General features: G+C 42.2%; 1 protein-coding gene across 5 annotated transcripts; it reads left to right on the top strand.

The window, feature by feature from the left end:
• The first annotated feature begins 6,451 nt into the window (after positions 1 to 6,451).
• Positions 6,452 to 13,371, top strand: RAMAC (RNA guanine-7 methyltransferase activating subunit). Of its 5 annotated transcripts, none has more exons than XM_039359235.1 (5): positions 6,452 to 6,553; positions 8,063 to 8,209; positions 9,139 to 9,315; positions 10,687 to 10,863; positions 12,607 to 13,371. In XM_039359235.1, exons 2-5 carry the CDS (start codon positions 8,073 to 8,075, stop codon positions 12,806 to 12,808), a joined length of 693 nt encoding a protein of 230 aa, XP_039215169.1. In that variant the 5' UTR covers positions 6,452 to 6,553; positions 8,063 to 8,072; the 3' UTR covers positions 12,809 to 13,371. The 5 variants fall into 5 exon arrangements, with proteins under 5 accessions (XP_039215169.1, XP_039215170.1, XP_039215172.1 ...); XM_039359236.1 differs by having other exon boundaries at positions 6,480 to 6,549; XM_039359237.1 differs by lacking the exon at positions 6,452 to 6,553 and adding an exon at positions 6,691 to 7,149 and having other exon boundaries at positions 9,139 to 9,231.
• The last annotated feature ends 345 nt before the right edge of the window (positions 13,372 to 13,716 follow it).

Genomic DNA, 13,716 nt, shown 5'->3' with positions numbered 1-13,716 from the left:
CATCAGAAGGATCCTCAAGGAGAGCAGAACTGGGCTTTTTTGTTATGACTATCCAAAATGATTTGTTTTCTGCCTCCCAGCAAAACCCTTTTTACGGCTTTCTAAATGCATACGTTCACACGTCAGACCCATGCAGCCTTAAACAGAAAGGACTGCAACTATTCTACTCGCAGTGCAACTTAAAAGTGAAATTCTATCCCAGGCCTGATATCAAAGACCACTCCAGGGACGTTGGAGCGTGTTTCATATCACCAAGGCCGCAGATTGTAATTACATCCCCTTCCTTGGGTTACAAAAGCTTAAGAGGTTTCAAGCACTACTCTGAAGTGCAGCCTGGAGCTGAAATATCTAATTAAAAACTCTGAAAAGCAGGCATCTTAAGACAAGCCGTTGCACTCTTCTACATGTGGGGCAAATGTATAGGTCGTCCCCGGCCCCACAATTGAGCAAAACCTTTCTGTGGTTAAGCGAGACGGTTCTTCAGTGAGTTTTGCCCCCTTTTTACGACTTTTCTGGCCACAGTTGTTACGTGAATTGCTGAAGTTGGTAAATTAGTAACCCGGTTGCTGGCTCCCCCCCCCCCCGTTGATTTTGCTTGTCAGAAGGTTGCCAAAGGGGACCCCATGCAGCATCAGTGCTTATTTGTATGTCTTATTTATATGTCTAGTTTAATGAAGAGAAGAACAAGGGGGGACATGATAGCAGTGCTCCAATAACTCAGGGGCTGCCCCAAAGAAGAGGGAGTCAAGCTATTCTCCAAAGCACCTGAAGGCAGGACAAGAAGCAATGGGTGGAACTAACCAAGGAGAGAAGCAACCTAGAACTAAGGAGAAACTTCCTGACAGTTAGAACAATTAACCAGCGGAACAACCTGCCACCAGAAGCGGGGAATGCTCCAACACTGGAAGTTTTTAAGAAGAGACTGGATAGCCATTTGTCCAAAATGGTATAGGGTTACCTGCCTGAGCAGGAGGTTGGACTTGATGACCTCCAAGGTCCCTTCCAACTTTATTATTATTATTATTATTATTATTATTATTATTATTATTATTATTATTATTATTATTATTATCTCGAGCATTACGCAAAGCCATAGTTTATTTAACCCTGGATTTAGTGAAGAAAGTCATTTGGTAGGAGTTGTATAACATGCCAAGATGCAAAAGAGGAGATCATATTACAACTTAGCTGCTGAAAACTCAGTAGGTTGCCACACAGGATGATATGCATTAAGAGGCCTTTCCAACTATGCCTATGTGTTATCTGGAATGTTTTGACAGACAAAGCAACAAAGTACACAAGAACAAAATCGAATATTATAAAGGAAAAGCAACGCTGTGCAATTTTGGAAGAAGCCCGCCTCGTTTCCAAGCTAATGAAATAACAAAACCATTTCATTCTGCAGAGTATTTTTTCCCCTCGCGTATGCCTGTAATTTGAGCATTTTGAAATCTCAGCCTCTTGTCACTCAAATCCCCATGCCTTAGAAAAATTGCAGACATCTGCTTAAAATAACCATCTCTGTGTCATCGGAGATTCATAATCCAAACTCGCGTAATGAACAGAGGCTTATATTTCAAACCAACTAGACAGTTTAACATTTTAATGATTCCTTTTTCAATTCCGGGAGACATCGTCCTGTACGCAGTAAAGCCTGTGTACTGCAAATTGAAAGGCTACCGATGAATTTTTAATACCAATTCATTAATTATCTTTATCCATCTATATTGCTGCCCTGAGCGTGTGTTTGAGGATGATGTACATTATCCCTGACAATAATAAATCTACAAAGACCACACAATAAAACTAAACAGAAAGAATCCGGAAGAAAAATCCATCCTAGATCAAATGCTTGAAAACAACAGCAGATCTTTAATGCTTTGCAAAAACTGTTACACAGGGTCAGTTTTGATCCTACTGGATCAAAACTTTGATCCTACTGGATGGGCTGATGTCACTGGAGGTAGATTGTCTTACAAGTAACGTGACCCTGAGCCACGAAGGGCTTGGTAGTTCAGGAAAAAGACCTGATGTTGCACCCTGAACTACACTGATACAGCTTGAATATGTAATGTATATCCGCATAACATAGGTCTACATATGTAATTGCTCACACTGTTGTAATCTGGATCAGCTGAGTCTTTGGGGGTGATTGCCAAGGGCAGTCCCATGTATGGTGCATTGCAGTAATCAAAGCACAAGGTGACTCTAATATGAGGGACTGTAAGCAAGAGGCAATTGCTGAAATGACGGCTTCAAAAACTAGGAAATGCACTATTAGGTTTTCGTGTCTAAATCAATTCTGTTAACCTGTATATTCCATTTATTAAGCCAAACTCTTAATGCAAACAGGCTGAAGAATATCTTAGGTTTGATCAATTTGGTAGTGAGTGAACACAAGGGCCATAATATGAATCCCATGTCCTTACCAAATGGCTATTAGCAATAAAGCTCCTAATTTCTGCAACTGGTTTTTCACACCGGGCAACCCCCAGAGTCTCTACAGTTACTGACTAGTATGGATTCCAAGTCTTTTAGACTAAGAGTTTTTCCTATTCTATCCCAAAACAATGCAAAGAGCATAGCTGAGATTTCTGCAAGCGAACAATTCACCTTCTCTTTCTCAGTGTCTGCATATTATCATTAAAATACTGGTGAATTGCCAGGATGCACAACTTTGTATTGATTTATTGATCTGCTACCAATATTTAAAAAACCTTGAATCCATCCATAATATATAAGGAGTATATTATGAGTCTACCTTGTATGTACACATTCTCTCTCTCTCTCTCTCTCTCTCTCTCTCTCTCTCTCTCTCTCTCTCTCTCTCTCTCACACACACACACACACACACACACACACACACACGCCATTGTCTGCTTTATTTTTTCCAGTTTCAGGATAAGTTAGTTCGATTTTTGTTCACCGAGTAGGAAAGTAATGTTCACCCAAGTCTTTAAATACGTCCGAGTCCATCTGGTATGTACTTGGCTCAGCTTTCCCGTTGCTTTGTCCATCTGTTTTAAATCTACTTCCAAAATGCCTCCTGACTTTTCATACACACAGTCAACATCAGTTACCTTCAACCTGCCGTTTTCCAGATATGTCTGGACAGCAACCCTGAGAAATTATTGTTCCAAAATATAGAAAGGACATCATGTTAGAGACAGTTGCTCTTGATGGGGGGAAAATTGCATGAATTTGGCTCATGTGTTTCCAGGCCCAGAATGAGATTCTAGATGGATTTTTTTTTATTTTGTTTATTTCTTTTCTGCCTTTATTATTTATTTATAAATAATGCAAAGTGGCAAACGTATCTAAACCAACTTCCTCCTCCTATCTGTGAACGAGGGCCTAGACTGACAGGTGTAAATCCTCTCTTACAGAGCATCATCTGTTTAGCGAAGGATCCATGTTCTATTTAAACATTGACAAACACTATAATGTCATAATAAGATGCTTGGAATTACCATCCAGAGAGGGGATGTATAGACACATAGCTCAGGGACTTAAATCTTTCTGTCTAGTGGTGAAATGACATAGATTTTTCACCGTATTATTCACTAAAACTAGGAATCAATGAACATCTATAGTGCAAGGACTGTAACAGACAGGCAGAACACCAGCACAGCACATCCATGAACACCAACAAGTAATCAAAAGACATGAGAATTTCTTAAGTTCACAACACAGGGACCGTCTCAATCATAGTTTCAGCTGAGGACCAAGCTAAATCCAAGAACATTAGAGAATTCCTGAAAGCTTGACACTTAGACAAATTAGCCGTCTACAGCCACACAGAGATAAAGCAGATTTACACATCACTCAAAGGAGAAAATAAAAAAGCTAAGAAGGAAACAAGACCAGAACACATCTTCTCCAGCAGCCTACAGTCTTAACTTTTTATTGTCACTTTTGAATGAACGGTTGTAAATCTGGTTTATCTCTGTGTATTGATAGATAATTCATCTAGGTGCCAAGATTCCAAGAAATTCCTTACTTTTTTGGATTTGATTTTATCATGGTGTAACTTGATTTTATCATGGTGTAACGATGTGACTGACACTGGAACGTACCCAAATCAGCAAGAGTAAACATATTGCAATCTAGAGTGATTTGAATTAGAGTTCCCTGCTAGGTGGGGAAACGATATATACCAACTTAATAATACTATCCCCCAGTGGAAAATTATCATTATAAGGAAGGAAACAGGTACCATTAGAAAGCAGAGGGAATGGAAGAATTCTATTATGGAGGAGTTAAACCCAGCTCTAAGAACAAAGGTTCTAGAAATGCATTTTAAAAATGTCTGCTTGTCAACATAAAAACAACTTTTAAAAAGCACAGGGAGTTAACATTTAAAGGTCAAGATAGAGAAGGGTTCTTCTAATACGCATTGTTTTGGAAATTCAATCTATCAGGGACTGGGGATTTTGTTTGTTTGTTTGAAAGTGTCTCTTTAAAAGATATTGTAACACTCCCAGTCCCTACACATAATATCAATTTCGTGATGAAGAATATCCAGTCCAGACTAAGCTACAGGATAAAGGAGAACACTGAAGCCTTAAAGCTGTTCTGAGAGTGTAACTTAATACAGGTAATCCAGGACCTACAAGACTTTGTTTAGTGACTGTTCAAAGTTAGAACGGCACTGAAAAAAAGGACTTATGATCATTTTTTTCATACTTATGACCATTGCAACATATTCATGACCATGATTAAAATTCAGACCCTTGGCAACTGACTCACATTTATGACGGTCGTAGTGTCCCGGGGTCACGTGTTCCCCTTTTGCAAGCTTCCGACAAGCCTAATCAATGGAGAAGCCAAACTTACTTAACAATCATGTTACTAACAATTGCAGCAATTCACTTAACAACTATGGCAAGGGAAGGTTGTAAAAGGGGGCCAAGCTCACTAATAATAATAATAATAATAATAATAATAATAATAATAATAATAATAATAATAATAATAATAATAATAATAAAAAGTTGGAAGGGACCTTGGAGGTCATCGAGTCCAACCCCCTGCTCAGGCAGGAAACCCTGCACCATTTCGGACAAATGGCTGTCCAGTCTCTTCTCAACATACATTTTGGGATCCAGTATGGTCGTATGTTGAGAACTACGTGTAGGGAGCCAAGATTTCCAAGGATTTATCCCCAGATTTTGTGAGCATTTTTACTGTGTATGGTGTGTCCAGATACAAAGGGTCTTTGGTGCTCTCTGGGCTTGGTTATTTTCTTGCAGACATTTCATGAACCTAATTAGGCAACACCACCAGTGCTAGGAAGGAATGTGATTTGCTCTTTGTTTATGTTCTAGTAGCTTACCCTGTCAGTGTTGGGGGGGGGTTATTAGGGACTCTTTGGTTAAGCTGATTACAGTTACCTTTGTTGGCTGCTCTTTGGTTGAGGTATTGTTTACTTCTTGATTGTTGGTCTGATGTTAACTTTGGACTTAATTCCTGCTCCTCTGGGTGTTGAGTGCCGGTGAAGAGGTGTTTTGATCTTTTTGTTCCCTTTTCGGTCTCTTTTGCACAGTATGTAGATATTGTTAAGGTCCATGCGTCAACCCTTGCCTGAATGCACTGGATCATAGAGTGCATCACTGCTGCTTTTTCCTTTTTTTTCCATTGCACTTCTCAGAAGTCCTTTCAATTTTAGCACTCCCCTAAATTCCCCCCCTCCCAAGCAGAACCAGCTCAGCCTTAACCTCAAGAAGTATGTCCTGCCAATCAAGCCTACTCAGGGCATTGCTGTCCTTTTCCTATTTTTAAGGGGAGTTATAGACAAACTCCAGACACCAACACTACAATCAGGAAGGCCATTTCTGTAACTTTTAGAGGCTAACTGCTCAGGGGGCTTAATAATAATAATAGCAACATTGGCATTGACAAATTCGTTATTAGTCAATTGCCTTACTAGGAACTGCTTCCATCCTGCGACAATACCTGTAATACCATCAAACATCCACATCTGCCTATCCCAGGTCCTGGGTAAGGACTTGATAGGTAGACAAAATGCCAAATCCAGACTAAACTTCTGGCTGACTGTGCGATGATTAATAACAATAATAATAATAAAGTTGGAAGGGACCTTGGAGGTCACCTAGTCCAACCCCCTGCTCAGGCAGGAAACCCTACACCATTTCAGGCAAATGGCTGTCCAAGAGGAATGTACTTCTCAACTGCCTAAAAGGAAAGCCTGCTTCCACCCCTGCCTCACTGGGACGGAGACTTACTCCTTCAGCTTAAACAAAAAGAAAGCAAAACGACCCACAACGGCTGTCGCGGGTAGCAGAGAAGCACCAAACGCCACCAGCATCAACACAGCTGAAAGCCTCTTGTGAGGCGAGCGGGCCTTTTATAAAGTGCTGAAGCCCCGCCCATCGGCCCGCCCCCCGACGCCTCGAGACCGCCCTCCAGGAGGCGGGGCGAAACGGAACCGGAAGTCCGGGGATGAACGGGCGGAAGTGAGGGCGGGAGAGAGGCAGTTCCCGGGATTGGACTGAAGGCGAGGCTCATCTCTGCCCTTTACCTCCCTTTGTGGGTAATAAGATCAATCATCACCATTAATGACGACGATAATAATAATAATAATAATAACAGTAATAATTGTTTATTTTAAAGCCTGGGGGGCTTTAAAACAGCCTTGCGGGCGTTCACTGGCGTCTCCTCTTTTTTTTCGCCCCCTGGATTGTTTTGGTTTTTGCGCCAAGGAGCTAGTCCTCTGGATCTTGCAAGGATTCTGCAGTTGCCCCACACCCCGCTCACCCGGGAGAGCGTTTGGAGAGGGAAGGGCAGGGTGGAGCGGGATCTGGCTCAGATCAGGGTGGCTTTCTTTTTCCATCCCTCTGATCCCAACCCCCGCGGTGATTCGTTGTGTAATTGTGTGATGGCAGAGCCGTTGTGTAATTTCTGGACCTCCAGCAGGCAGCTAGCTACAGGTCCTGGGGAAAAAGCAAGACAGGGAAGACAACAACAACCTGCTCCCACCTCTCCTCCTTTGCAGTTGATTAAAAGAGCCCGCTTGCCTCTGAAGGCAGAAATGACAATAAATATCCCTAATGTTTAATAGCCATCAAAGCTTTTTCTTGTAACAGGAACTTTTTTTATGGATAGAGACTCCATAGATTTTATGTCCAGGTGGGTGCGCATGGGTGCCTTCAAATCTGCTTTTGATTAGTCCCTGCAGTTTTCATGACAGTTTTTGGGGGAATTGCTTTGCCTTGCCTTTTTTTTTAGGGCTGAGTGGAAGTGGCTGGCCTGAGGTCACGCAGGCAGCTGGCTTCACCTCCCAAGGCAGGACTACAACTCACGTTATTCTGGTTTCTAGCCCGATGCCTTAACCACTATCAGTAGATCAATGCATCCTTTTAAAATAGAAGATGCTGGATATTTCAAATCAGAGGAGACAGCAGCTAGACTGCTTGCTCTAGTGTAAGCAACTGCAAATAGTTCCCCTGCCCTTCTGAAGTTCAATCCTGAACAGATTTACTCATCCCCAAAGGGATGAATTCATCCCCAAAGGCAACAGACCTCAAGAATTTTTTCCATGGCTATAGTTGAAAGAAATGAAGTATTTTGCTTTGGCTCAAGAGCTGCATTTTTTTGAACCCGAGTATTCTATTCAATTTCTTCTCTGCTTTGATTCAAATGATTTTCTTGACTGTTACTTTCAATTATTTTTGTTGGGCAGCTATGACAATCTGATAATTTACTTTCTGAAATGCCTCTTAAGATTGTTCCGATATCTGCTTGCAATGTGTCTGGAGATTGTATACAATAGTTAAACAATACTGTGCTGTTGTTTTTGCTCTTCTTCGAAACAAAATAGCATGTTCCAATATGTTCATTAGTTACTCTTTCAGACCAATACATATTTTATGGGCTGACAATCCTTAAAGGACAGCTATCACTTAATATAGAAAAGAGAAGCTTACTTACATTGAACTGGTTTTGTACGGCCAGATTGTCGACAATATCAAATTAAACATTTACACAGGTGTTTTGTTTTCAGAAAATAATAGATGGTGGGGTTTTTTAAATATCTTTTCAGGAATTCCAGAATGGCTTCTACCACTGATGTTGTTCAGAATTATCAAAGCATGTTTGCTTATCGATATACTGCAGAGGATAAGGAATATCAGAAATATCTTCAGCGTTCTGCCATTCCACCTCCTCTGATTGAAGACTGGATGAACAGGTCTGGCTGTTACATTTTCCTTATCTTAAATTTTGTTGGGTCTGTGGGGCGTCATAATTACGCAGTGGATACCATAAAGGCAGAACCCAAATCAAGATAGCAGAATGGAAAACAAGCCATAAAACCTAAATAGAGCTAACTCCACAATGGTTAAGGTCCATTTATCTTAAATGACTGTGGTATGTTTCAGGGTTAAGACTATATTTGGTTTTGCTACACTATCCTGAAATAGCTTTAGAGATCAAAATGCAGAATGCAAATTCCTTTCACATTGTGCTGATAAAAACGTGGCTATGCACTACGTTATTGATTTACGAACATGGTCTAGTGAGAAGTATAGAAGTTTATCTGCCCACATTGTTCTGTTTGCTCAAGTGCATAAAGACAAGAGACCAAATAAGATTAGAGAGACAATTCTAACTGAATTGGCTGCCGCAGAGTATTTGCTGCCTCCGGACCTGTATAATAGGTATAATAACAACTTAGCTTATTTATAGTGCCTCAAATATGTTTACCACAATGGCTGTTGCTTTGCTATCCCTGTTTGTACATTTCAGTTACTTTAAAAAAAAATCATTTTAATTGTAAGCTGCTCTCCAAATGCTGTAGTTTTAAGAAGGATTTCCATACAGGAAAATTGGAAAGCCCTCAATATAAATGGAAATGTTAATAAAACTGTAAACAGCTGTAGATGTTTATGGATGCCCTAATAATCTGTGGCTTATTCAAAATAAGCAGTTCCTCAGCCAAGTCCGAGCGAGTAATTTTCCTCAGCTACATATGCTTATTTATTGATTGCGTTTTATCCCCCTTTCTGCCATAAAAATGCCCTCTGTTAAAAAACGGACATCTAGCAAACCCAATTCGTTGGTCACTTTAATTTCCTAATTTTTACGGACATTTCATGAGATACTTTTTTGACGTTTCAGCGAACCAAGCGGGCCGTCTGTGTTTGAGATCCTCCAGAATTACAAAAATAAGTTTGCCCATCGATTCACTTCCGAAGATGAGGAGTATCAGAAGTACGTTCAGCGTCCTGCTGACCCACCTCCCTTAGTGGAGGACTGGCAAAATAGATCGGGTGGTCACCAGCGATACAGAGATCGGTATTATACTTGCATTTTAAAGTTTTTATTATATTGATGGGGAAAAAAAGTGAACACTGTATTAGTGCTTTTTCTGGCTGAATTTGCACAATGCGTAGGATGCTTGGGCTGTAAAGTACTATGAAGTGGTACTTTCATTTTAGCATGATGTGCGAGTTCAACAGATTGTGCCTTCGTCAACAAACCAGCGTTTAGTAACGGTGTTGTCATGTGTGTAAATCGAGACAGAGTATTGCTTTTGGCAAGGCTGCTTGGGCTTTAGAACCGGTAGCTGAAAAGGACTGGGGCTGAGTTCAGAGACTATGCACTCACGTCCCCCCTAGTCCTTCTTTTCTCTAGACTAGCCAAACCCAACCGTTTCTTCGTATGTTTTAGTTTCCAGGGTTTTAATCATCTTAGTTGCTCTTCTCTGCACTTTTCCCAAAGTCTCAACATCTTTTTTGCAATGTGGTGACCAAAACTGGATGCAGTATTCCAGGTGTGGCCTTACTAAGGCTTTACAAAAGTGGCAGCTCCACTGAGCAATAGTCTATTTCTTTTTTTTTTCTGATAGTCAAGAAAAATACTCATTTTTACATAATGGTGTTTGATCTTTTATTTGTGATTCTTGGCAGCTGCTGAATATGCACGCTTCTGCTCCCTCCCCCAGGGGCACTTGAGATTTACCCCTCACAGACAACAACAACAACAATAATAATAATAATGTTGGAAGGGACCTTGGAGGTCATCGAGTCCAACCCCCTGCTCAGGCAGGAAACCCTACACCATTTCGGAAAGATGGCTGTCCAGTCTCTTCTTAAAAATTTCCAGTGTTGGAGCATTCACTGCTTCTGGAGGCAGGTTGTTCCATTGGTTAATTGTTCTATCTGTCAGGAAGATTCTCCTTCGTTCTAGGTTGCTTCTCTCCTTGATCAGTTTCCACCCATTGCTTCTTGTCCTGCCTTCAGGTGCTTTGGAGAATAGCTTGACTCCCTCTTCTTTGGGGCAGCCCCTGAGATATTGGAACATGGCTATCCTGTCCCCCCTCGTCCTTCTCTTTATTAAATTGGACATATCCAATTCCAACAACCGTTCCTCATATATTTTTTGAATCCTATTCCTCTTGGCTTTGGATTCTGCCTCTCCCCTGTAGGATTATTCTGTATGATTTTAGAAGTTGTTTCCAACTTCAGAATAAGCAGTTCCTCAGCCATGTCCGAGCAAGCCATTTTCCTCAGCTATATATGTGTATTTGTTGATTGCATTTTATCTCCCTTTCTTCCATAAAAATGCCCTCTGTTAAAAAAGGACACTTTGCAAATCCAGTTCGTTGGTCACTTTAATTTCTTAATTTTTACGGACATTTCATGAGGTACTTTTTTGACGTTTCAGCGAACCAAGTGCGCCATCTATGTTTGAGATCCTCCAGAATTACAAAAATAAGTTTGCCCATCGATTCACTTCGGAAGATGAGGAGTATCAGAAGTACGTCCAGCGCCCTGCTGACCCACCTCCCTTAGTGGAGGACTGGCGAAATAGATCGGGTGGTCACCAGCGATACAGAGATCGGTATTATACTTGCATTTTTTTTTTACAAAACAAAAAAGTTTTTAATTGTATTGATGGGAAAAAAGGTGAACACCGTATGAGTGCTTTTTCTGGCTGAATTTGCACAACGCGTAGGGTGCTTGGGCTGTAAAGTACTATGAAGTGGTATATGAGAGTCTAAGTCAGTGGTTCTCAACCTGTGGGTCGGGACCCCATTTGGGGTCGAATGACCATTTCACGGGGGTCGCCAAACAACGCAGTCCGCCATTTTTCCCCCCTTTTCCTTAGCTGTGCTACTCCCTTTTATTCTATTGGGTTTTGAAAGCCAATAGAATAGACTCTCGTGAATAGAGTCTAATTCTATTGGCTTTCAAAAGCCAGTAAGAATTGTCCAGGCTGTCTCTGCCCTGCTGAGCCCGCCAAAAGTCCCATTCTGCAAACGGTGCTGCACCAGTCAAGTAGTCCTCAACTTACCACCGGTTGGGGTCGCGGCATTAAAAAGGTTGAGAACCACTGCTTTAAAAGAAAACCAAAAAACGGATGTGTTTCTAATTCTCTGATAGAGTAGAATGGCTTTCCTTTGGAAAGCTGCTCCATTGTGCTTCTGAATATCATATCGTACGGTTAGTTTAGATTGATATGAAGAGGTTAGATGCTGGCTTCTTTCTGGTGATGCTACCCCACCCGGTGGGTGGGTAGATGACGTCAATCAAGAAGTTAAACAAAGTCTTCAGAACAGCTTGTTTCTTTGGCTTTGCCTCCCTGGAAAAAGGGTGGGCAAGGTGTGGCCTTTCTGAAGTGTTTTATGTTGTCTTTGTCTGTTGGGCGGATTAGCCTGAGCTGAGAGACGGAGAAGACCTAACAGGTTGTGATCTGCCACAACAGTGAATGCAACAGCCCTGCCCAGCAACTCCTCCCGGGCTTGTTTGAATTTACTGCCTTTTTTTGCGTGTCTCAGTTGGCAAGAAGATAGAATAATAGTCTTGGGAGGGACCTTGTAGGCCAGTGGTGGCGAACCTATGGCACGGGTGCCAGAGGCGGCACTCAGAGCCCTCTCTGTGGGCACGCGCGCCGTCGCCCCAGTCCTCGGCCTTCAGCTGGGTTCTATAAAATCTTTCCGCTTTAGGCCTCTGCCGCCGGGTGCAAAAACAAACAAAGGTTCAATCAGTCAATTTCAACCTCGCGGGAAAAAAAAGATCTTGCAAAGTTGGAATTGATTAATTGAACTTTTTAGTCCCACCCAGTCTGCAGCCATGCCCACCCAGTGGGCCACGCCCACCCAATGGGCCACACCCACCCGGCACTCAACAATGCATAAGTGGGTTTTGGGTTGCAGTTTGGGTACTCAGTCTCTAAAAGGTTCGCCACCACTGCTGTGGACCTTCTAGTCCAATCCCTTGACTCGTATTTATGACCGATGCACTGTCCCAGGGTGTGTGTGTGTGACGTGATCCCCTTTTACAACCTGTCGAGCAAAGTCAATGGGAGGAAGCCATTTTCGCTTAACAACCAGTGTTAACTAACTTAACAACTGTCGTAATTTACCCAGCAGTTGTGGCGAGAAAGGTCATGAAATGGGGCAAAACTCACCTAACAAATGTCTCACTTAGCAACATCAATGTTGGGCTCAGTTGGGTTGGTAAATCAAGGACTACTTGGGGTATTTTCCTTCTTCGTAACGGATGCGCTCCGCTGGGATAATGCCGCTGACGGGCTCCGAAAATAAGTCCGGTGTCTTAGCATGCCCCTTTTCCTTTTTCACAGATTTAGAGACAGCCACCAATTCCGAAACAGGGGACACGGCTATGACCACCCAGGAGGCTACAGGTCTGATCAGTGGCACGAAAAGGGCTACGGCTCTAACTATCAGCAGCACCAACACGGACAGTCTTCCTTTCCTCAACAGGGCTGGCCGCCGCGCAGCTACGGATCGTATTTCCAGGAGCCGCGGTACGGCCGCTACTAGCAGGTCCGCCTGCCTTGGCATCTCAGCGTCACAGTGAGATGCTGCAGGGTTCCAAAGGCAACTTTCGTTGTATTCTGTTTCAAATGTCCATACATCCCGTAGAAATCTGTATGTATTTGTATGCAACGCGTTTAATCCAGAAGACAGGAGACGGTGACGTTTAAGGGTGTAGCAGCTAAGCTGTGAGTTTGCCACTCAGCTGCTTTTTTTTTTTTTTTTTATCTTGACCTCTTTAATTCGGGAGAATTTGACTTTTGCCTAAGGGAGCCGGTCTTCTCCGAGTCCTGATTTGTGCAGTTTTGTCTCTAATGAGGAACACCGTGATGAACATCAGTAATGTGTCATGACAGGGGAGAAAATAATGCTGGTTGCGGTTGTGTTTTTATTTTGTTTATGCTCTGGCTTATTCCTATGTTTATCTGTGGAGGGCGATTACCTTTCCGGTTTAATTTGCAAGCGATTAAGCTAAAATGTCACCCAAACAGGGAGATAAATTGTAAAACATTGCTGCTCTGAAGGCCTCTTTCTGTTTTTGCATTAAAGCAAAATTCGTTAGAATTAAACGGCGTCCCGTTGTATCTGTGCTCGCATTTCAGCAAAGTGGGTGGTTAGCATGTACAGCGTGAAATAACACCCAACGAAGGGCTGGAGTTATTTATTTGCTTATTCAACGTCCTCCTGTTCTACTCAGCTGAATTCTCCAAGCGAGCAAAACAAATGCCGCAGCTACGTAGATCCTCGTTCGTTTAGCAACCTTTCAAAGGCAGTGAAAAAAGGGACTTAGGACCATTTCTCACACTTACGACCGTTGCCGCATCCCCATGTCACCTGATCAAAATTCAGACATTTGTCAATTGACTCATACATAGGACGGCTGCGATGGCCTGGGGTCATGTGATCAACGTTTG

The sequence above is a fragment of the Crotalus tigris genome, unplaced genomic scaffold (genome assembly GCF_016545835.1).
Source record: "Crotalus tigris isolate CLP2741 ecotype Arizona unplaced genomic scaffold, ASM1654583v1 scf7180000019068.10715455, whole genome shotgun sequence".
NCBI lineage: Eukaryota > Metazoa > Chordata > Lepidosauria > Squamata > Viperidae > Crotalus > Crotalus tigris.
This window is presented reverse-complemented; position numbering and strand designations above follow the sequence as displayed.

What these genes read in the sequence shown, in the direction of transcription:
- RAMAC (XM_039359234.1), top strand. An exon ending in CACCAGCGATACAGAGATCG is followed by an intron (nt 9,316 to 10,686) that starts GTATTATACTTG and finishes TTGACGTTTCAG; the next exon opens with CGAACCAAGTGCGCCATCTA. An exon ending in CACCAGCGATACAGAGATCG is followed by an intron (nt 10,864 to 12,606) that starts GTATTATACTTG and finishes CCTTTTTCACAG; the next exon opens with ATTTAGAGACAGCCACCAAT.